The sequence below is a fragment of the Amblyomma maculatum genome, chromosome 2, assembly GCF_055883805.1.
Source record: "Amblyomma maculatum isolate TAMU_Amacu chromosome 2, ASM5588380v1, whole genome shotgun sequence".
Taxonomy (NCBI): Eukaryota; Metazoa; Arthropoda; class Arachnida; order Ixodida; family Ixodidae; genus Amblyomma; species Amblyomma maculatum.
This window is the reverse complement of record NC_139345.1, coordinates 119,074,982-119,099,974: the sequence shown is the minus strand read 5'-3', so window position 1 is coordinate 119,099,974 and position 24,993 is coordinate 119,074,982. Positions and strand designations below refer to the sequence as shown.

Genomic DNA, 24,993 nt, shown 5'->3' with positions numbered 1-24,993 from the left:
ATTTTAGCAGCATTATTTTGCCACACATTCTGCCTTCAGCTTATGCCAACCTCAATGATTTGGCCTTTACTCTTTGCCATAGTGGCTCAGTGGCTTTGGCAGTCAACTGCTGATGTGGGTTTGATCCCGGCCATAGTAGCCACATTTCCAAGGAGGAAACATACAACTTGTCAAACACTCTCAGGCAGTGTAAATACATCCAGAAGCCTCCGCTACAGCCTCCCTATTAGGCCATATGTTGCTTTGGAATCTTAAACCCTGCAATTAACAGCTTTGAGTTTACTTAATCTATTTTTTGAATGTGTTCCAAACATAAGAAACCACTCAGACACCATGCATGTTTGCAGAAACGAGGTAAGCATTTTTAAAGGCATCATATTGTATATAAGAACACAAAGATGCTAGCCGATAAGAAGCTACTTGATTTGTATTCACATTGTTGCACACCCAGTCATTGCATCAATGCATTTCAGTTGTCAAGCAATGGCTTTATTTATTCCTTTTTAGTATTGCAGCCATATAAACATGTAAAAACCATTCCACCTGAACAAGAGAGCCTTGGCTGATTCTTAAAATTAAACCATCCCACTCTTCTTTGAGCCAGCAATCACAAAACACAATGCGTCTTGTAGGGCTGGTACCACACAACAAACAAGTCACGACATAACACAAAAAACAATAGTTCCATTTTCAGACCGATGCCTTCCAATAATCAACTCGCAATAAATATTTTGTTCAGTCATATTTTTCACACGTGATTTATTACGCCATTAAAATCAAAAGCTTGGCAACATGTGATCATCACAAATGATGTGCACACAGACGGCCTTCACAGCTGAAATGTGCCTGCAGCAACTGAACATCCTTCGTCACACTTGCATTCATCAATACTACACACATGAGACCTCACCAAAAAAACATCGAGGACAAATTAAAGCTCGCCTGTTCAAGCAACTGAACATCCTTCGTCACAATTGCATTCATCAATACTACACACATGAGACCTCACCAAAAAGACATTGAGGACAAATTAAAGCTCGCCTGTTCACATCTTTAATCTCAGGAAGACCACTTCCATCGAAAATAGATGTCTTATAAGCTAGAAAAGAGAAAAAAAAAAAGCAGAGAGAGAGAATTTGAGTAACATCACCAGCGGCCAGTTTCGGAAATAAAATGTGTGCATAGGCGCTAATATTCGGGCACAGATTCCTAGAGGTAATGCTGTACCGCCAGTCAATTCCAAATGGTGGCAACTGGTCCTTCATAGTAATGACGGAGCGAGTTCCAGTCAAAGACTCAGAGAAAGAATTTGGTTCATCATGTTTAACATCCCAAAGCAACTTGGGCTATGACAGGCGCCGTAGTCGAAGGCTTTGGAAATTTTTCACCATCTGGGGTTCTTTAACGTGCACTGGCATCGCACAGCGTACGGGCGCCTAGTTTTTCACCCCCATCGAAAAGCGGCCGCTACGGCCGGGATTCTATCCAGAATCTTTAGGCACGCAAGCCGAGTGCCCTCACCACTGCACCACCGCGGCGGGGCTGGCAGAAAGAATTTGAAATCCAATTCTGTCATTAACAAATGTGCCCTTTGTTGCCGGACTAATGACAACACATGGAGAAGGCTGATTACTGCATCCCATTGGTGCCCCTTTAGGAGCAGAGCAGAAGCGACATAAAGCCATTTTAATATTCATTGCAACAACAAAACCAAATTTCATTAAAGATATTTTGTAAGTATTATGTATGCACCACTCGTTAATGCACCTCGAGCACAACTGCCTGATATTAACTTTTTTAAACAAATTCTGATCGCTTATCAGGTACACTATATTTCGACACTATCCTGCAACACTATGATAACCCTCAAACCTGTGAGAAAAAGAGCCCTCTGAGAAAAACAAAAAACAAAGTGTAAACAAGAGCGTTAAAATGGGGGCCTACAACGTTCAGCACACACAAATATATATACACCACTCAAATCCAATGAAATGACAAAAAATAATAAGGGTGAAAAACAATGACTCCGGCTAGTTGCCATGATGTACACCAAAAGGTCCTGGCAACAGATCAACCATTCCTAATGGAACTCGGCAGATCGCTGAAGTATGGATGCTGCATAGCCTCGTCTGCTGACACCCTCATGACTGGATTGCAGACCAGAAGTTTCTGAAATTGAAATGGCAAAAAAAGGCAAATACTGCAGAACATGTTTAACAAACTGTGTCACTTCGTGAAAAAAAAAAAATGAAGGAAAGCAAATATTGCAGCCCTTCCATTCAAAGAAACCATGAAAAGTCTAGCCCAGGTTACGGCAGGCTTATATTCAAGTAAATTACTCCACTAATAAGCTCATCTGCATTCAGCAAAAACTAGATGGCTGCATCATAAGCTTAAGATTTCAAACACCTCCCTATACGAGAATGTTAACAAATGCTTTATGCCACACTCTCTATAAAGTGTATGCAGACATCACAATTTCGATGCACCGTGGAGCAGTGAACACGTGAGTGAGATATACGCATTTACTCAAGTAATGAGCCCGCTTTTTTTCATGAAAAACTGACATCAGCTTGAAGGGACGGGTTCATTAGGCGAAAAAACTTGAGACTTTTTTTTTTTATCTGGCGGGGGGTAGGGTCGTTCTTCTTTGCACCCATCAATCATCACCGAAAGCATGCGGTCAGCCACAACAATCATGACACTGGCTTTTAGCATGGTTTACTTTAAAAGGCGCTTGCTGCTATCATGCGTTCCAATGCTTTTGTGGCAGTAGACGGCAACCACACCAATCATGGCGTGATAAAGCGAACATACTGAAAACCCTCGGACACTTTGACAAGGCCACTGGCACAATGCCAAGTTCACCCCCACCCCCCCTCCTACCCCCACTGCTAGAGCTAATGTCAAAAGATAAATACAATGGGATGGTATCACTGCACAGCATTTTGGCACGTTGCCAAGGGATGCGCTGTGGACTGCGATAGCGTGAAATCGAGGGACGCGCACACGAATAACACTTTTTTTAAATTCCCAGCGGCAGAAGTGGAGGGTGGGTTCATTATATGAGTAAATACGGTAGTTACACCGCGCTGTACGTGGAATATGCATTTTTCCGATGGCTTCCAAAGCCCAACCAAACTGGGCAGAATAGGCTTCACATATTGTTCTTTCGTTCACCCATGTTCTTCCCACCCAGGTCACCCACTTTCCAAACCGTGCCCAACAAATCAGGTTTCGGGCACATCCTAGACCATCATAGTGCAGGCAACAGTGGACTTCCCATTATAACTCTGACCCCATCAGCAATTACGCATGCGCTACTAAGAAACAAAATTATTATAGCAGACATCGGGGAAAACATTGCACGCCACATTCTTCCGAGACAGTCAAGAGGCCCCGCTGTGGAATCTTCGAACCTTCGTCTCATTGCACAGTGTAGAAATTAAAGGTGGTATTACACTGCCAGAAAATAAGCTCGAGGTGATATTTTATTTGCTCACTCCTGACCCGTCTTCTGTACCAACTGTGCCATGATCCTGTTACGTTATAGATGTAGCAGTCCAACAAATATGAAACCTCTGCATGCATAGACACAAATACTGGTATGTATGTGTATTGCAGAAGGTGTGCAGGCTACACAAAGATAATCTACCCTTTCAATTAATTCTAAAGAGCAGCCCGGAAGTAGAAGGGAAAGTCAACTGTCACTTATTGAGACGCACATGAACAAGCATTTGCTCTATATAAAGGGGGGGGGAACAACGGCTTCACCACTCATTTGACACAAACCTGCAGCAGGTCTCGTCCTCTGCAGCTCAACTTCGGTACCACCTGAGCGAAGCTGGTTGTTGGATGGTACAGGGGAAAAGACTGCGAATGAGAAAATTAAAGAAAGGATTGGCACGTAGCCAAATGGAGAGCAGTGCACTACAGTCTCTGCACTAAACGCTCAACTTCCAGTAAGTCAAACCAAAGGAAGAACTGCAAAATGTGGCAAATGTATGTGGAATTAAAATTAAGAGGTGCTTTTCCAATGCTCTTGTTGCTGATGGAACCAAAGTGTCACTTTGTACAAACTGAAGTGAGAATCGAGTTCAATTAAACGTAAATCCACCATACATGGCACTGGAAGAAAAGTGAAACTCCACACCAGGCCACCATGTCAAATATAGTGACAGCAAACATTAATGACTAGGAGAAACAAATGCACAATTCAAATTTGCATCTTCAGAAGAGCTGGTTCAGCATTACAATCTGTTGCAAGAATACCACAAGCACCACACAACTAACTCTAGGCAGCACCCCAAATGTTTGCAATGATCTTTCGCAGCGAGCAAATGTTAAAGGGACAGTTAAGCTCTGCCTTCAAGGGTATGACGTGACAGTGTTAATGGCTCCCGTGTATGGGAGCTCCTTGCGGACCTTCGTTCATGTACATACATTCTACTACTCGTTTAATCTTTTAATCCCTCAATTTCTGCATCTACAGTTTCAAAACATACTCTCAGCATACAATCGTCAGCTACTGTATTATGTGAAAGACCATTTGATATTGGTATAAAGCCCCACTCTGACCAAGCCATAACTTCTCACTCACAACACCAACATAGATGCAGACTTTTTGGAGAATGGGGCCCTTAAAGTCATTGCAAAAAAAAAAAAAAAAGAAAAAAGAAAGTTATGTGCTTTGTAGTGTTCAATGCCCCAAAGCGACTCAGGCTATGACGGATGCCATAATAGAGGCCCCAAATTAATTTAAATTACCGCGGACCTTTTAATGTGCACTGACATAATATAATACATGGGCTTCTTTTGCATTCCGCCTTCATCGAAAAATTTTCTGTGGATGTAAGCACTTTTTAATTCTCGGTTCCCCTAAGATTAAGGGTAAGCAATACGTATAAAAAGCTAAGCAGTAATAGAGTTTCAAATTCACGACAAAATAAACATGATCTTTAACATGAGTACAAGATGAGAAAAAAAAAAAAAAACGATAACACGAGAGCATGCTGCCCAGCACCTGCTACTTAAAAATTAATGATGAATGTTCAAGACATATACAGTATTTTGCATTCTTTTCGTGAAGACTTTAAAAATTTTCCCCCTTCAACCGATGCTCGTTTGTGGTAAAATTGCATACAGAGATTGAGTATTGCGGTAACATTTGTATCGTGCCAAGTTTTACGATACTTACATGGTTCAGCTGAGCATGATACAAAAGCATAATCGTCTATGCTGGTATCGCTGATCCAAAACCTACAAATGCAGTTTTCTCACTAGAGGAAGGCGATGGCACCACCTCTTTTCTGCATTGGAAAGCATTGCAAGATGCGTGAGCCCTTTGAATATGCCATTTCAACTGTTTTGTCTGCTCCAACTGAAATGCTTCAAACATTTGCACCAAATGTAGCGGAAAAATGTCAGATAAAACTGATTTAACAAGGTTTAATAATAAAAAGGCATTGCTTGATCTCATTTCTTGTCGAGTGACTTTATCCAATTCAGCTGATATCATCTGCTTTCATGGCTCCCCTAAAAGCACCGGAGGTTTACATCGCTAAGTCAGAGCTATGCTTTTATCATTTGTTTCATTGTATGGTACGGAGTTTTATCCTTTAACGATGTTCTCATATCTTTGTTTCACTGTAGTGTAGAGCTGCGGTATGCCAATTTACAGTGTAAAAGAGAAAGTGACAGTGTTGTGACTGACAGAGAAATGGCACCACCGCCTCCCTTCAGCGAGAAAATGGTGTCGGCAGGTTTTGGAGCGTCGACCTCGGCATAGACGATTAAGCTTTTGCATCATGCACGGCTCAACAAAGTAAGTAACATTGTAAAACTTGGCACGATACAAAAGTTACACATTACACAAGCTTTGTGCGCAGTTTCACCACAAACGAGCCATTGGCTGAGACGGTAAACATTTTGGAAGCCTCCACAATAAAAATGCAAAATACTGTACTCTGATGTAATACTATAAAATTGCCAAAGAACAGGAATTCAAGCTAAAAAGCATGCATTAGGAATGACATTCAGATATATATATATATATATATATATATATATATATATATATAAAAAACAGGCTGCACTGATTGAATCTTTCATTCATAACCAAAATATGAAACACAAGGAAGGTAAAGCTGAAGTTGCCAGGTTACAAAAATGGCCAAAGCATAAGATTATGGCATTTTAAGCACAGCATGATGCACAGTATTACCAGTTTAATAATTAGCATGCTTGTCCTCAATTTCCTATATCTCCCAAACATTTCCTATCTCCAATAGCATTACAATCAAATATTAGACAGAGCAAAACAATTTGAAGAGCTGGCCGTGATTGCTCTGCAATATGTGCAATAAGAACAGTACTGATATGCTCATATGCTTACAACTAAAATGAGTATATAAACTAGCGGAAGAAAACATCTACTAAAAAGAGAAGACAAGCAAACTCATTTTAAAGCACTGTAGTCTCCCTTTAAGAACCAACTTGAAAAATGCGGAGAACTTGTCTTTTCAGAATTCTGTCTTAACTATAGTGCTTCTAAAGAGATGCATCAGCATAAGTGCACCTAAATATATAATACGTAAAGAGAGTAAATAAAGAACATGTCCATCGAGAGGATAGTTGCTAATGGAGCACTTACTCAGCTACGCACCAAGTGAGCTGAAGCTAAGCAAGAATGAAACCAATTCTCATACCCTATTTGAAAATGGCATTGCTATAGATGTCTCTCTTTTTTTTTTTTTTTCTTCGTTGTCTGGTCTTTCTGATTGTGCCTAAGAGTGGCGGCTAATTCTTTCTTCTCAGACTATTTGCTCTCCATCTTGCTCTGAGTGCTTGGAAGGTGCTCAACCGCGTAGCCATTGTCTCTTTTATCTCGCTCTATCTGCAGCAAAGCTGTTATCCACTCCACAAGCAGGCACTCCACTATCCTTCCCATACGCAGCAGGCAATACAAGCGGCGTCAATATTAGGCCATTTTTACAGCGCCACAAGTAACGGCCATTGCAACGCCGTGCCAGATGAAAATGCGGCCTCGGTGTAATGAAGCCTGCAGTTAATGACTGGGCACACTTCGCGGATATGTGCTTTTTAGTCTAAGTGAAGTGTGTCTACTCAGTGACTGCAGTCTTCGTAACTCTGGGGCCTGTTACGATTTGTCACCATCATGAGCGACAGCCGGCGCGGGCGTAGCGTAAGGCAGCGGACGCAAGAGCATGAGTCAAAGCAGTGAGCATTTCGGCCATTTAAGCAACATACAATCTGCGACCCAACGCTTCCTCCCGTTGTGTGCCGTAATGTACGCGCAAATGTTGGCCAAGCCCGGCGCTCGAGAAAGAGAGCGTCATCCTCGCCCGTTAACAGGAGGTGGAGGAAGTTCTTTCGCGCCACCGTGACTGAGTCAGTAGAGCTTGCTCTGACATGAATTCTTCTCCCTTTCCATCTGAACTACCCAGCGTATAAAAAGCAGCGACTGTTTCTGCTGCGAGAGAGACTTCAAGAGACTACGCAGAGACGACGCTAGACACCTGCTTTGTGAACGTGTCAGTTTTCTCTCAGGGCCTGTTTCTCCGCCCGTTCCTATGTGATGCTGTATTAAACATTGTTTTTGTTAGTTGACGCCTCATCTTTGCAGAGACTGCTGATGCCTTCCGCCGAGCCACCGAGCCGTAAGGCCAATGCTACCGATGGGGCCTCGAGCCACATCTAACAACTGGTGGCAGTGGTGAGATGAATCAGGCGAGTCAGGGGTGTAACAAATGGTGTTAGCGACATGATGACCCAGGAGTGACCGGGGTCTAACAGGCCACATCTTCAACTGGCACGATGTTGCGATGGGCATTATCGCGTTGCAGAGATGGCCTGATAAAGGCGATGCTTGCATTGCCTGCTGCGTACGGGATGTACAATGCGAAGATCTCTGCAAACGCAGGTGCAATAATGCGGTCTTTGATGCGTCGGCAAGAAAGCTTCTCTGCAAGAAAGCATACTTCGCAGACAGCTTCCCAACAGTCTTCCACGATAATGTGCGGAAGCCATCTTGTCGGGGTGCCCCCCTTTTTTTTTGCACAGAAGCATGTTGTATACTTTCTTTCCTCAATAGTTTCACACAGATTCCTTATGAATTTCGTTACGCAGAGCCACTGTGGTTTCCGATCACTGTGAAAATTCATCTTACCCAAAGAATGAGCAAAACAGTTCATCTTGAGCGCATTTTCTTTGAAATGAGTCCTATGGGGGAACCAATCAATGGTCTTACATTGTTCACTTTATTCGAGAATTCATCTTTACCAAGTTCATCTTATCAGGAGTCTACAATATTTGCAGTAAGATCTATGGTGTTTGTAAGAGCTTGATATTCCAAAGAACGAATAAAGAGCACCTAAGTCCTCCACTCAAATAAATAAAGAACAAACTCAATGCGGAAGCTGAGAGCACAGACTGTAACAAACGCAAGCACAAATTCCATGATATTTTTGCTCTGCAGCACCAAAGTATGTGTCACTTACATGAGCCCTATAACAATAAAATAAGCATTTACCTTGTAGTCGGGGAGCTGTGTCATCCCTGGCCATGTGTCCTCACTCGGTGTTCCCAACAATGTAGAACTTGTTAAGGAAGACGTGTTTAGGCTAACATGAGCGCACTTATAAATACCGGGTTCTTTTCTTAACATATACCAAGATTTTAATAATAAATTAAACAGCAGAATGTTGCATGAGGATGAAACCGTGCAATGATATATTTATTGGTATCCAGATTACTTAAGTCATAATGCTTTTTTACAAAGCACCCCATTAACTACGTAATTCAACAAAATGAATCACAGATTGGTAATTACTCATCTCAGAATGCCACAATTATCTGAAACGCCGTAAGATGTGTTCATTAACAGCCAATCTACTTGCTTGCAGCAAGACAGTTACTAAACAGTTCTTTCCTTCTTACTTTAAAGGAAAGCCCAGAAACTACTGAATAAAATCATGCTTTTACAGTAGTACACCTGGATTACAGCGCTCTCGTGAGTATTTTCAGGAACGAAGCTTTTATGCCCTCTGATGTAGCAAGCAGGCAAAGGAGAATGACACACCATCTAGAACCATGAGTGACGCATACCTGAGTCGCAGTGGCCCTTACATAGCCTTACATAGCATACAAGATGAAGCTGTGCAAGTGTTCTGTTGCCAAAAAGAACTGCTTGCACAGATCTCTAGGTTGACATTGAAACAGCCCATGTGTCGCTGGCCAAGAAGCGCCTCACACAGCAATTATCCGGAAATCGAGAGCAATCCAAAATTACATTTTTTTTTGTTAACCCGAGGGCTTCCCTTTCCAAAAATTTGAAGAGAAAAGTGACAGTTGAAAAAGCGTTGTTAGACCAAATGCAAATTAGGTGCGTTAGCACTTTGGTTTCGTGTACTCATTACTAACCAAGTACATCTACCATATTATGTGAAATACCACCCAACATCAATATGACATCTCACTTTAATCAAGCCATAAGAACACACCCTCATACCGCAAGAGTAGCATGTCTACATCGAACACTAAAAAATTAATTTTATGTAAGAGCTACCTTACAGCATAACACCAGATCAAATGTTTCTGAATGCACTCTACAAATTTTAAAATCGTCACAGCAGTCTGAAATGAGCAATTACACAACTACACCAAAGATTCTAAAACCTTAGTTGACCAGCCACAATATAAAAATATGACACTGACTTGTGTAACACAAAGTTAAATGATATGCAGGTGGTTTGTTGTGTGCGAACTTGACCTATGTTACTTTAAATAGAACTGGACAGCCAAGGACAAAACCTTAACACCTTAACAAAGCACAAAAGAAAAGTGAAAAGGTCAAGGCAAATGGCAATGCAAGAGAGAAAAATACATCACGCCAAGCAAGGAGCTTTAACGCCTATGACAGCACCCAAGCGACACAAAGTTACTGCAAGTCATAACACGAGAAGCTCTTTGCAAATCAGCTGCCGACACTTGAGGCAGACAGCATACCACAAAGGATATTTGAATATTCTTTTCAGCTGATCATCAACATCACTGCCTGGGAAGAGTGGTCTTCCAGCATTGGCGAGCTCTGTAAAGGAAAAAAAAAAAGACAAAATAAAGTAAGAATAACAACAACAATAATTTAATGAGTCATTAGTGATGAGGAATGCACAGAAGAATAATTTCTGGTCACAGATTTCTTTATCCATAACAACAAAAACAAAAATCAGATTTTAAAAACAAGCATACCAGAATTACCACTTCAGGCCGGTCAAATCTCTGATACACTGTGGTAGACTCTCCATTACCTTAATGCTACCAATTGGGGCACGTGCTCCTACTGCCTATCACTGTCCATCACTGGTACAGAGAGCAAAACACAAATCCAAGAATTTCTTGAAGCAAACCTTTGACAGCAAGGTTACCCAATTTTTAACAAAAGCCTGCAGCAAGTCACTTGTTAAGAAGGCTACATAATGCAGTTAATTTTCTTTCAAAAAAATGAGCTTGACAAGTGTATTACCACATATACTCGTTTCTGAACACCCTCTGCTTTTTTTACCAATCCCTATGCCCTATGAGAGAGAGTGCTTGAATTCAAAAAATCTAAAATACCCCCATTCCCTTTCAACCTGTTTTCCCGTCGATATCTTGAGGAGACGGGCCCGAGAAATAACATTTTATTTAGCAAACATCTTCTACGAACGCAATTGCAAAGTGCTTGAAGTTCAAGTGGTGACAGCCCTTTTAAAGCTAATTTCGACTTCCATTACGGATACCAAACAGCTGCTACCAAACAAAGCAATGAGAGTCCGCGATGCCTGCGAAGCCTGCCGGGATCTGATGAGTGGCTGTTCTTTCCAGGTCCCTGTGACAACACACTGATAGACTAACTGAGGTCGCTTTCTGCCGGCTTCTGCTGTCCTGTGCTGCCAGCTGTCATGTAGTTTCAAAATGCAGCAACACAAGACGCTTGCGATCACACCACTCAAGCCTCGTTTGAAAACTTACTTTGTAAAGTTAGGGGGGGGGCCTTAGAATCGCGAAAATATGGTATAACCAATTTAGTGTTTTGAAAATGCACACTCATGCCCTCCTTAAAGTTCAGCAATGTTTAGTCTCAGGACAAGTGCGACCAAAAGCAAAAAAAGGTAAGGTAAGGTAACAACAATGATAGTCTATGTAAAACAACCTTACCTGCCGGTACCACAAAAGCAGGAGAAACTGCACAAGCTATTAGAAATAATCACTATGCAGCAAGGTTACTTTTTCCAACTGTTACCTGCATATCAGGCGGCTGAAAATGCATGCACAGGTTGTTGCTGCACCAAAGAAACTTTCACCTTGATGGCCAAAGCTAAATCAGCAAGCATCAAGCATCTCCTCCAGAGCTAATCAGCGGCCACAAAAACTGCTGGTCTGTCATCACTAGGGCCAGATTACCCAGGGTTCAAAGGGTTCAAATGAACCGGGCCCTCCATTCTTAGGGGCCCCTCGTGAAGTGGAAAAAAATGACAGATTTTGACGTTTGGTCCGAAAATTGTCAGATCACATTCTTCCTTATTTCCCATGATTAAAACTGAAGCTTATGTATTCCAATGTCGAATGCTTCAAAAGCTCTTCGTTGCATCATATGCTTAATCCTAAAGTCAGCCTCTTATTTCACCAGTCAAAGAACAAAACTTTGTACTCGCCTAAATAGATGAAAAAAAAACCCATCCAAAATGGTTTTAATTGGTTCTAACTGGTGTCAGTTGGTTTCATCTGGTCCCAGCTGGTACTAAACTGGTACTGAACAGGCATTTACTGGGTCCAGATGCCTACCAGTTAGATGTTAATGGGTCCCAGTTGCCGGTTGAGTGGAATCAACAGGTTCTAGCTGGTTTTCAGTTGGGGGTCAGCTCGTATCAGCTGGTAAACCAACTGACCTCCGTCATTACTGCTGTCGAGCTCAGTTTTCAGTTTTATTAACCTAAGCGTAAGCAGTGAAAGCTGTGACAAAAGCAATAAATTATTAGAGGTTCACTGCTCATAGCTGACAGCCGTCACAGCAATTTATCGCTGCCGGGAGGGGAGACACGAGATACTCAGGCTGGTCAGTGTTGATCTCATCAAGAAATTCTCCCAGCTAAGACTCGAAAGAACTTACATAAAACTAAATGCTTTATTGACTTGCATAAAAGTGGAGTGAAAAAAAAAAAAAAATTACATTCCTGTGAAATATTTAAACTTATATTCTCCATTGTGTAAACATGAAACTATGAGAGCGCTTAAGCTTCACCTCGTACTAGACGCGATAGCACAGCTTAGGTGTTTACCCTATTTTAAAGGAATATGCACGTACGCGAAAGAGGATCCACATGGGGAGCTGGCAAACGGCAGCCATCAACACTATCCCATAATACACTTCAACTTAAAGACAGAGCTTATGTGTCCACAGCTGTCTACGGCAGCAGCGGCTTCCCGGTGGAACGAGCTGCAGACGTTATTTCGTAAAATGTAAATTTATTCTGTACAGTGAAAGAAGAAAAGGGTGTGTGATACACGCGAAAGTGTGTCCTTGTGTTTTAAAAGTGGAAATTATGTGTAAAATATAAATATGCTGTCCTTGTTAATGTGGACAATCTGTATAATTGTGAATATATATATTACTGATTATTGACTGTGTCAAAATTTTAATTTCATGATATTTCAGTAGTGATGTCACTCCCTACAGGTGCAACCATTTCTAAAATATTTAGTTGCCTGCATTATTACAGAGCGTGAAGTTATAAACATTATTTGCTGTACATTAAGTTCACATATAGAGCATAATATCGCAGTATCTGTGGAAACACTGCCTTAGGTTAGCTTCGATTTGTGCTGCTGGATAAATTCACAAAACTATTAGATGATAGGCAGCGTATTTACAGTAAAAAATTGCCAATAGCTTACGAACGAGACCCATCTCTACTTCGTCTGTGCTCACATGCAGGCAGCTGGCCAGAATCAGCAAAAAATAATCACTTGAGAAAATTATCCATCCCAAATGTGCGTTCTGATTTTTGAGTGAGGATGTTGTACATCCTGTCTTTTTCTAGAATAGCTCAGTCCAGATGCCAGTCTGTCGTGTGCTCTACGGCAAGTGTATGCTCAGGCAACATTCCTAACAGTGCGCAGAATCTTCGAGCAAATGTGGCATGTGTCTGTAGGAAATTCTAAAATGTGTCCAGACTCAAAGATGACAAACTCGGGGCAAGATTGGGTGGTTATAATGGAGGGGGTGGGGGGAGGGCAGAATTACTGTATGTGCTTTAGTAACGGTGAGGCGCACGTTTAGGGGCCCTCTTAACTTTTTTGAACCGGGTCCCCATATCTGTTAATCTGCCACTGGTCATCACCGAAAGCAAACACAAGCATGATCAATAGCTAACAGTGCTGGTAAGAAAACTTAGCCACATATGCCCCAAGTACCCATTAAGCTCCAGCAACTCAAAGGCAACCTTACATTGTTGGCATGAACCTGCAGGACACGTTTCTTGCAACACTTCTGAAACACACACTTCGCCACTATAATTGAATTGAATTGAATTGAATTGAAGTTTATTTGCATCATATCACATCATATCACATACAATGTGTATATGACACTGAAAGTGTTTAATGTGTATAAGATGCGCTAACCATCACACCAAGAGTTCCTGCTCAGCAAGATACTAATTAACCACCCAATGAACCCTCTTTAACCAATCTCAGTGTTTGCTACAGAGCGTTAAACATCTTTTATATAAATATATTGTGAGCCACCCCTCGAACTAACTTCTTTATTCCAGGCCACTGCTGGAACTGTGCACACGATCTCCAGAACACCGGTGAATGATGACGATGATGGGCATGTACAAGTGGAAGAGATGAAGGTTTGTGCCCAGTGCTCACACAAATCCTCCGGCAAGGAAGCCACCTTGGTCACTGTTTAGATGGAAGCGGGTCGGTGGGCGTATGGCTTCATGTGCGAGACGTGAATAACCTTTTCTGAGTGTCGACGCCGATCGGCCATGGTATGCGAGGGGACAACGCGGTAGTTCATGAGGGATGTTTGTTGGAGCACAGTGCAAGGCCCAATGTAGCAGTGGAGAAACTCCTTGCACAACCCAGGAATGTGAACTAGAGTCTAGAAGAGAACTTCCTCAACGGGTGAGAAGGAGGCAGTACAGCGGTGCTGGTAATAGCGGTATTTGCATTCTTTCTAGGCGGCTTCAATGTAGCACCGAGCAATTTGTCAACAATGGGCCATACGTGTAGCAAATTGGTCGCCCAATGATGTAGATGGGGAGGCAGGAGCAGAGAAGAAGGTGATGTTGAAAAATGTTGTGAGTTGACAGCCATAAACTAAGAAGAAAGGGCTGTAGCCAGTGCTGCGTTGAAGGGCAGAATAGATGCATAGGTAACAAAAAGCAAAACGTCTCAGTCCTTATGATATGGAGAGATGTACATGGAAATCATGTCGGACAAGGTGTGGTGAAAGCGCTCAATGAGGCCATTGATCTGAGGATGACAGCTGAAGAATGTCTTGTGGACGATGTTGGCAGCGCTGAGTACTTCCTAAAAGATTTAGGGAAGAAATGTCTTCCCAGGGTCGCTAATCAAGATACAGGGAGTACCATGGCGCAAGACAATCGCCCGCAGAAAAAACTTGGCAACTTCAGAAGCGGCAGAAGAAGAAGAAGAAGAGAGTTTCAGCATACCGCATCAGATGGTCAATGGTGGTTACAACCCAATGGTGACTGGCGAGTGTGAGAGGTAGGGGCCATAGAAGTCAATGACGACAGAAACGAAAGGCATAGATGGGCAAGGAAGAGGTTGCAGGAGGCCAGCAGGAGGAAAGGTTGACTGCTTACGATACTGGCAAGACGCACAGGATGATATGTATTTGGCGACACTGGTAGAAATCCCGGGCCAAAAGTAGCGGCTTTCTATACGGTCGTATGTCTTGTGGTGACCTAAATGATTGACAGTGGCATCGTCCTGATAAACCTCCAACATTCGATGATGTCTCGAGAGAGCAAGAGAGGACGGGAACCCACCGGTGAGCAGTAGGGTGGTAAACAGGGCGGTAGAGCATTCCGTGTTGAAACCGGAAAAGGCGGAGCTGACGAATCAAGCAACTGTAGGGGCCGGCGATTAACCGTGGAGGCGAGCGATGACTTGTGCTGCAGTAAGGCAGTAAGGATGAGTCGGCTGCAAGGCTGGGAAGTTAGTGTTGATGTCCGGCGGAGATACATCGATAGGTTCAACATTCAGATGATCTTCAGATGGCTGAGCTGACGTGAAGGGCAGAGTGCAGAAGCCAAATTCGAATTAGAAGGCAGCGAGAGATGAGAGAGGGTGTCAGCGTCGAGGTGTTTTCTGCCGGATTTGTAAGTGATGGTGAAGATATACTCCATAGATCCCAGCAGCCCAGCCGACCTGATAAGTTCTATAATAGTAACAGCCAGCAGAGCGCATGGTGGTTTGTGACGATGCTTAGGCAGAGTCCGTCCAAAGAGGGTCGAAATATTTGGACAGACCAAACAATGGCAAGACATTCTTGCATTGTAATGCTGTAGTTATGCTCAGATGCTGTGGGAAAATGGCTAGAGTATGCCACAACCTTCTCTTCAGATGCAGCGTTGGAACACAATACGGACGTCGACAAACTATAGTTGAGCCCTTAGTCTGTATGCAATGGGAAGCAGCACAAGTCTAGACTAAATCTGAGGTACACACGTCAAAAGAGCCTTTGTACATCAAAAGGACTGCAAGCAAGGCAGCCAACTGTTCGGAAGTTAGGTCAGTGCTGATGGTTACTGCGAGTGCAGAGGGAGAGCTCAGAGAGGGTGTATCAGGTGCTAGTGAGGCACAGGAAAGTGTGGTAAGGGGAACAGGGTCTCCTTCAAAAAGAAAGCTAACAGTCCCTCCTTTTGTTAATAATAAAGGCTGGGTACGGGTGTTTAGCGCCACGACAACTGCGCAACCGCAGTTGAAACAGGTGAGGCAGGAGGCAAGCGCTATGCTGTCAGAAGTCCACCGCCGTGCTGGCATTACTAAAACATCACCATGAAGTGCGTAATCTAGGGTAACAATGATGCGGTGCTCATTGCCAGGTCTTGAAATATAGTCAAGGGCAGCGAGCCCACGCATGGGGAAGGAAGGAGAATCGGGTTTGAGCTCAACATCAGCAATGTGAATGAAGCCTAAGATCAGTTCATGAAAGCTTGAAGGGGATCACTACAGACTCAATATGATGCCTCTGGTCATCGATGAGAATGTGCGCTGTGCATTGCCCCATGGGTGTGATGATGCCGTTGGCTCCACGGAGAAGGGGACCAATGTAAAGAATTGTCACTTTGCGAAACGATAACACAAATTGCAATGAATGATGGAATAAGCGGCAGCCGTGTCGTTGAGAGCTTCAACGTATACTCCTTCGACCAATACTGTCAGCATGTTAGAAAGGCGTCCGAGAGAAATTGCATACTTTACTTGTGAGGCAGCTTTTTTTCCAAAAACTGTGCCTGTTAGCTTTTCGCAGTAGGAACGAAGGATTGAGAAAGCGGGCGAAGGGGAGACAGGCAGCGAAAAAGCGAAGGGGAGCGGTGGCGAGTAGAATGAGAGGGTCGGGAAACATCCTGGGAATCCAGCGGCGAGGAAAAGCTATGGAAAGAAGCAGGGTACAGCATCGTAGAAGCGTCAGGCTGGAGCGGGCAGGCACTCTCGAATGGAGCATAAACACATTGTCTTGCTGGCGCTAATGGGAGACACAGAAAATGTGACTGCGGATTCCACAGTAACAGCAGCCAGGACGGGAAGGATGCCAGGATGGTCGATAACAGGGCAGTTGAGAGCATGTGACCATGGCAGCCACATGACCACACACAGGGGCAGGACAAGAATAATGGGCTGGGGCAGGTGGCTTCAGAGCAATTTCAGCGTAGGTGGGAGAGCGGCAGGCGGTTGTAGATGTGGTTGGTGCCACGGTACAGGCAAAAGCGGCCAGTTAATCCCTGACAAAGCTGCGCAAATCTGGTGTAGCTGGCGGCGGGGGGGTTCGGGCTTCCAGGAACTGAGCTTGCTTGACCGGAGAGCTCGTCTCATATAATGGCACTGATAATTGAGCACAAGTCAACGAGGACGCCATTGATGGTGTCTCAGATGTACGAATGAAGTTTGTACAGGCGTTGGCAGGTTGTGGTAACGTCTAACATAGTGAAGGGGTTCTGAGCCAGCAAGGCATTGAAAACGCCGGTTCTAATGCCCTTAACAATATGACAAACATGTTCAAACTCCGTCACAGCAGCATCGACTAAGCAGCAAAGGGCTAAGACGTCCTCGATGTATGAAGTGTAGGAAATCATCAGGCTGCTGAAGATTGGTCGCAAGCTTCTTCTTAACCAGCTCAGAACGACCAAACGGCGTACTGGAAATTTTGCGCAGTTGCTTGGTGAAGGTTGGCCAGTCAGGGATGTGTTACTCATAGTTTAGAAACCACATTTTTAAGACGTCAGACGTTTTTTTTTTCTCGCAAAGTCAGACAGCCGGAAATCCGGGCTTGCCATAGCACTGCAGTGATCTTTGAGAAGTGAACTTCATCAGTGACAGTGAACCTTTACGTCTTTCGACACGCTGGCTTAGAGTGTTTCGCACTTGCAACTTCAAGGCTTTTCTGAGTTTTCTCGCGTGTGCAGGACACGACTCATTTTCAGTTTTAAACCCCATGAAACACGGTAACTCAAACCACATTTGCAGGCTGAAGTGTTCGAAACTATTTTGCACCAGAAGGAGCGCAGCGGGGTTTGCAGAGCCTTTTCCAAGCGCACACTCCTGTGAGAGCTGGGCGCCAGGCCGGGGGACGCTTGTACCCATTTTTACCAGTGGGTGTCCCGCGGCGGACTTCGAACGAACCACCTCCCAAAGCCAAGACAGACGCCCTAACCAGCTTGTGGGAGTCATCCCAACTGTTGAACACATTGACTCGCGTGTAATTGTCAAACCAGTCATTGATATCGTCACCGCGAAGGCCGGTAAAGGACTGGGGATCACGCTGGCCGCTGGTGACGATCCAGGCCGGGGTAGCCACAGCAATAGGTGCAGATGCCAGCAGTGGGCAGGTTCCATTGCCCTTCATACTGGAGAGCTGTGAGGGCAAACGAAGGCCAGAACAGAGCTCCAGGGGGCACAGTAGATGGGTCCAAAGCGAGAGGCTTGGGATACTATAAGGGTACCTCACCACTTGTGAGCCACAGCTCGAACAAACGTCTTTATTCCGGACCGTAGCTGCAACTCTGCATGCAATCTTCAGAACACCGGTGAATGATGACTATGATGGGTATATACAGGTGGAAGAGGTGAAACTTCGTGCACCATGCTCACAATAAAAACAATATTAGTTGCCTTAGGACATCAGTGGAGTATGTGATGAAGAATGAAGAAATGATTAAATTAATGAAAAAATATTGCAGATTTTTTGAAGTCCAGGAGTGAGCAATGACGTGGTGCCTGTGTCCAGGCAATATATGAAAGCGTTCATGTTCGTTTTCCATTTCACTCTGCAAGACTTTTATGCAACGGTACTGTCGCTACCCCTCATGTGGCAGTCAGGGCGGCACCCATCGATTAGCGTATTCAGCAAAAGTAGCACGAATAAACGTGTCAGTTTTCAAACCCAACAAACTGTATAGCACAGCACAGGACGACGACACAGAAAGGGAGACGAACAACACGAGCTCTCACGTTGTTCGTGTCCTTTTCTGTATCCTCATCCTTTGCTGAGTTATAGTTTGTTTATCAACCATACACTAAGCCCAACAAGCCCTGCTGCTAAACCTAACACCGTCCGGGCTCATTCATCCTTGCCATAGCTCTGACAGTAGCTTTATAAAGCCTGTCACGCTTAAAAGGACTGAAATACATGGATGCACATAAAAAAAGCTGAGATAGACTAACCTGCGAAAATGCAGCCAGCAGACCACATGTCAATGGAGGTTGTGTACAGCTTTGCACCGAACAAAACATCTGGTGGCCGATACCATAGCGTGACAACCTGAATGTTAAACAAACACTGTCAGCGGCACACTCATGTCACTTCAACAAGCACAGCAGCAACAGCGTACTAGCAAAATATACGTACCTCAGCTGAGTAGCATCTAACGGGGATTCCAAATGCCCTTGCCAGACCAAAGTCGGCTAACTTGAGCTCCCCATTCTGAACGAAAAAAACAACAAACGCTTTTAAGTAAAGCTGGGTCACTTTACAAAGCCACCAAGACTGCGCTCCATAGTAGCGAAAAAGTTTGTGAAGCAGATGTATGCACGTGAAGAACTTAAGCTTTTAGGGTTTATATGCAGAAGGAACAAAGAAAAGCACTAAGAAGGCTTCAGCAAAAGGAAGTGAATTTACAACGAGCTTAGTACATTCAAATTACACATTCAATTTACAAAGCACATGTATTTATGATGCAGAAGGGCACCAAAGGTATGATACCTTGTTTATGAGCAAGTTTTGCGGCTTCAGATCTCTGTGCAATATGTTATTGCTGTGGCAGAATGCAAGGCCACGAAGTAGCTGGAACATAAAGGACTGAAAAAAAGGAAGACAGCAAAACAAAAATCTGGTTAGTTTTTCTGCACCACGCACCGAGTGTCACCTCGTGCTAGATGCTAAAGAGAGGGGCACACCTAGTGACACTGCGACATAAAGACACTGGTTACTGCAGATGTTGTTTCAGTGCACACACAGATTTATTAGTGGTTTCTTGCGCCAAATAAAAATGATTACCCTGTGTGTAAACCTCACACAGGTTAGGTTAGGTCAGTGCGCACAATATGGCCCCCCATGCTGTGCACATATTCGCGCAACTGCCTAAATGTAAACTTTCAGAATAGGGTGACCCTATCAGTTACGTGGACAGGGGAATAACAGAATAGTGGGGCATCAAAGTGCATGTGTAGAATAATAATGGCCCTTGCATCTTTGTAATAATGAGCAACGCTAGCCAAATACCTCAAAACGGTTAAAACAGTGAGCCCCCAGAGTATGGATATGTTCAAGCAAGATTTCAATGTCCACGGAAGTAGGGGCCTCTTGCCTTACTATCAAAATTGGTGTTGCCACTTCATGCATGCTAGCTTTCACTGGAAATGAATTTTGCAAGGAGCTTTCAATGTGTGTCAAAATGACCACACCCCAAATTCAAGTGATAAAACTCTTCACATTGATTTTAAATTTAGACAGCTGATAGGCTTAGTAAGGCACTGTTCATTTTCCCTTGAGGCAGGACATCAGAAACTGTGGCATGTTCAAACAATCTGACACTGCTGACATAAAAATGTGGCTAAAGACCACGAAACTTTGCATGATATGCAGTTCTTTATTATTTATAACTGCTTTTTTTTTTTTATGCCGGGGTAAAAAAGAATATTCAGCTTAATTTATGAGATACATATACAGCTCTGCATTCCAGTTTTCAGCTGAAACGGCGTAGTGAGAGGCCAACTTAATCCAAATGCAGCCAGCCGTCTATCCTGAAGCTCTTGCAAGCATGCTAGAAGAGCCACCTTATTTCCCACAAGTAGGGGGACCCTAACCTTGTTTCCCCGGTTCTAAAACCCTCTAGCCCAATGTAAAGATAGCCAGATGAATACGAGAAAGTGGAATCGCAAAGGCAACTAGCAAATTTACAAAAGTCAGCACTTTGCAGATTATTAATATCGCAAAGCAGTTTCAGACACATTGTGTCATCATCCCGCCATGTTTAATGATGCAAAAGCAACTCAAGCATGCATGACTTTCAGGTCCAAGAAACATACGAAGTTAACTGAAAGCGTTCAAGCAAATTAGCAGACACTTTCTGCCTTTCCATCATTTTCTATACTCAGAAGAGCTAAAGATATCACCTGCTTTTCTATTTTTTTACCTTTCAAAACCTAGGTAATGCACAGCTTACCTTAACAACTTCAAGGTCAATTTCACCATTGAGGCTGTCAAAATACTTCTTCAAATCTTGGTCACAATGCTCAAATACAAGGGTCAGTTTTTTCTCACTATGTAGAACATCATGTAACCTGTGAATAAAAAAAGAAGAAAAGGAGAGAATGCCACCAAGTGCCATTAAATTTAAGTTTTACACTACATTTCTACACTGCATCATTCCCCTTTTGATTCGATAACAAAGAAGACCTCAAAAGGAGAAGAGTCAGAAATTTGTATCAAGGAAATGAAAGGCGCAGTAGTGACCCACGCCTTGGTGGACACCTGTACCTTGTCATCAGCAAAGAAAGAAAAGTTGGGGAAAAAGAGGAAAGAGAAACAGAGGTGCCATGGTAAAGGGCTCCTGAATATTTAAATTATCTGGTGATCTTTAATGTGTACTGACATTAAAAGGCATACAAGTGCTGAATGCCATTACAGCCAAACTATGGCACACAGTACATACTACAACAACGCTATCGAAGCTCAACATTTTAACCAAAAGCTATGCAAATTTCGTCTTGTAATGCCATGTAAAAATGTCTTGTAAAAATTCCTGCCAGTAGATAGTCTCAATTCTGCAATATAAGATACTAAAATATAAAATACTACAATATAATATATAATACTACCATATAAAAGTATGGATGGTAAATAATAACAACTCTTGTAAAAGCTTTCAATTAATTTTCCTTTACACGACTAGGCAGCTTGTGTATATCAAGTGAGGATGCCCACTTACATGAGAAAGACAGAAAAAACTTTTATTTCAAATTCCTTCACAGACATTAAGGAATACACTTTCATCAGGAACCTCGTAACTGGCACATAACAGCTGCAAAAGTCAAGCAAGAACTCACCTGACAATGTTTTTGTGCTTTAACTCCTTCAACAGGCAGATCTCCCGCAACGCAGAGCTTGGAACACCCTGAGGAAGGGTAATCATGATGAAAAAAGCAGTCTAGATCACACACCTTTAGAAGTGTCCCACTAATAGATCGCACTGCTTGCAAACTTCCCATCTTATCACTTTTTAAAAGTTGATAATTTTGCCGCTATGTAAAACATTCTTTGCCTGATTTGGAATCTCCAAGTGAGCTAGCTGCACACAATTTCTGCTCTACTTTAGGAAACTACAAACAAAGCAAGCCAGCACATGGCCACTGGGTTCACCACAAGGGAGTGGGAGAGAAAGTAAATATTGACAATTGTAACCTCAGCTCGAGAAGTTGCTGGTGTATACAAACCAGATCTGTAGGTATCCCCCTCAGAAAGATGGCACAGTGATGAATGATATTGCTCTGCATATTTCTTTCACTACTACACAAGCCACAAACCAACATATGCAACCATTCAATAACAGAGCTTTTGGATCATACCAGTTGCGAAAATCCCCTTTGTGCATTTTTCGGGTGCTTATGAATTGTCGCACCATCTGGAAGTGGTCAATAGAAGCTTTTTGTTACTGTCACTGCTGCCTTTTAGAAATCGTATTTTTCTCTTTTCTTTTCCATCTTAAATAACTATATGACCGTTATCTTTAAGAAGTTTTGCTAGTGCAAATCTTCAACTAATTTTATTTTCCATGGTGGTTGTGCATCAACACTTTGAAAGTTTGCAATTTAGACACAGTTTCCTTTAATGGTGGCGGGCACCGCCACTACTCGTATATACACTCGAATTTTAACCAATAAAAAAAAAAATGTCGCTTTTTTATACATGGGCCTATGGTAAGTTTTACAACTAGTAGTACTGAAGAGCTCTGTTCAACAAGACAAATTTGCATATTTTTATTCCAAGCTTCTTAGCCCATTTTTTTTTTTATGTTATATTCGGCATGAGTTGGACAGACTGCATGGTGCATCTCGCTTCCCACAATAATAAATATATGCCCAGATTTATAGCCAAGATATTAAGAATGCACTAAGAAGTCTTTTGAAGAATTTTGTTTTCCCTTTTATTTTGTTTTCTGGGTTTCCATAAACAAATCGTTGTACTCGCAGACAGCGTAATCACAAATTAAACCCACGGCAGTAAAAATATGCCTGTACTCTCTGTTTTCACGAGACTCGACTGAATCACTCTCTGGCGGCAAATGGAAATCTCCTAATTTGTGAAGGCATCCAAAGTAATCTTTATTCTTTTTTTTTTTTTTTAATACGGTGAAAACATTTTGTAGAACCACTACATATTTGTGGTTCAGAGAGCACATCACCTAAACAACAAGCTCGATGCATGTGCACTGTTCTCAAGATCACTCCACATATTACTAAATCACCAACAGAGTATCAAACCACCTCACGATTGCCTGAAACGAACTTCGCACGCTGGGTGACTTCTCCGACTCTGTGCATTTAGTTAAAAAAAGAGGTTGCTGTCGGGACGTTTTATCTGATTTTAACAGCACAATCCGCTACACAGGGCAAAGATTAGAAGTTTATAAGAATAATCAGGCGTGTTAATCTAAGTTCCTGTAATTAAAAGATGCCTTCAAAATTTTCTTTATTGCGCCTTTAAAACTAACTTGTACAGTTTGAAAAGTACAGCCCAAGAAATGAAGAAACAGCATCCATTCAACTCAAAATAGCTATGAAACAAAAACCAGTTTAATGTAAACCATGTGCCCAGTAACGTGGGCATTTAGATGACCCTTGAGCTGGTAACTACATGAAGTGAGAGCCGCTTCAAGGGTGTCTGCTGCCAAGCAAGATATGCTGGGCTGCTACGCTCAGTGACAATCACACTTGAAAAATATGCTGGGCTGCTACGCTCCAATGTGATTGGAGCATAGCTGCCCAGCATATTTTTCAAGTGTGATTGGAGCGCAGCTGCCCAGCATATTTTTCAAGTGTGATTGTCACTGTTCTCTGCCAAATATTTAAGTAGCACACTCTATAATGGGACTTAATGTCAAATTTTTTTAGCACTTGTAGGAAAAATAGGAGAAAAAAAACATGTACTCATCTCAGAAGTATCGTACTTTGTATTTTATGTATTGTAATTAATATGCCGCAGTCAACTGAATTCAAGACGTTCACAATTCGCCTGAATAGGAGAGCTTTATTATGGATCTTCTCACAAACTGTCACAAACCTGTCGGTCAGACCCCACTCAGTAAGTCCGCCGGTGAGAATCGACCAATAAGAGCGCGGTTAGCCGATCGGTTTGTGACAGTTTTGTGATGTAATTGGAGCGTAGTTCGGCCCTTATGTCATGTGTTCGAAACGATACACTGGTACTAGAAGATGAGGGAAGTCTCCCTTCGCGAGCCACAGGGCACCAGGATGCGATGATGTGTAAACTAAATAAATGCATATATATTTGGGCAGCGCTTAAGATGAACTGAGGGCGAAGATTGAAGTTTTACATAGTTTCTGAAAATCGCACACGAGCGGTAGTGTAGCATATACCTCGTCGTCGTCGTCAAGTCTCACACGCTTCAGTGCCACAATCTCTTGTGTTTCTCTATTTTTAGCCTTGAACACGGTTCCGTAAGTACCTGAAAAATTGAGGGCAAAATGATTGTCGGAGAGAAGCTCGAAAGTTGAAGCACTGGAGGTAAAGAGCAGAAAAAAGTGTGTAAGTATAGGAGCGCCGTACCTTCTCCTATCTTCTCAAGTTTCTCGTATTTTTGCATGGCAGCGGCTGAAATATAGGGACATAATACCCGCTCCTCGAATCACTCTTTATGCCGGCTGAGCGTCTGTAAAGATCATAAGGCGGCGGCCATATTTTGTAGACGTAAAATGAAAATGAAAAACATGCTAACTGTGCGTGAACGTTTTCGAAAATTGTTAATACTTACATGAATGTCATCAATCTACACAGCTGATTACAATGCTACAATTATAGCCACAATAACAATGCGACCTGCAACCAGCAGCTAACGGCAAGAGATGGCGCTAAGGTACATTCTATTTCGGATCTTTGTTTGTTGCTGCGCTGTGTGAAAAACTTTTGCTTATAGTTCCTTTCTAACAATTATTAAT

The 24,993-nt window shown here is 42.8% G+C and overlaps 1 protein-coding gene across 2 annotated transcripts; it reads right to left on the bottom strand.

Moving 5' to 3' along the window:
- Window positions 1-1,898: 1,898 nt before the first annotated feature.
- Window positions 1,899-24,925, bottom strand: Cdk5 (Cyclin-dependent kinase 5). 2 transcript variants are annotated; one of them, XM_084595191.1, is made up of 12 exons: window positions 24,810-24,925; window positions 24,605-24,707; window positions 24,415-24,503; window positions 21,865-21,932; window positions 20,982-21,099; window positions 19,520-19,615; window positions 19,166-19,240; window positions 18,982-19,078; window positions 10,039-10,108; window positions 8,552-8,612; window positions 3,793-3,873; window positions 1,899-2,169 (listed from the first exon to the last, which is right to left on the bottom strand). In XM_084595191.1, the coding sequence occupies exons 2-12, from the start codon at window positions 24,639-24,641 to the stop codon at window positions 2,071-2,073; spliced, it is 891 nt and encodes a 296-aa protein (XP_084451317.1). In that variant the 5' UTR covers window positions 24,642-24,707; window positions 24,810-24,925; the 3' UTR covers window positions 1,899-2,070. The 2 variants fall into 2 exon arrangements, with proteins under 2 accessions (XP_084451317.1, XP_084451316.1); XM_084595190.1 differs by lacking the exon at window positions 24,810-24,925 and having other exon boundaries at window positions 24,605-24,758.
- Between the last annotated feature and the right edge of the window lie 68 nt (window positions 24,926-24,993).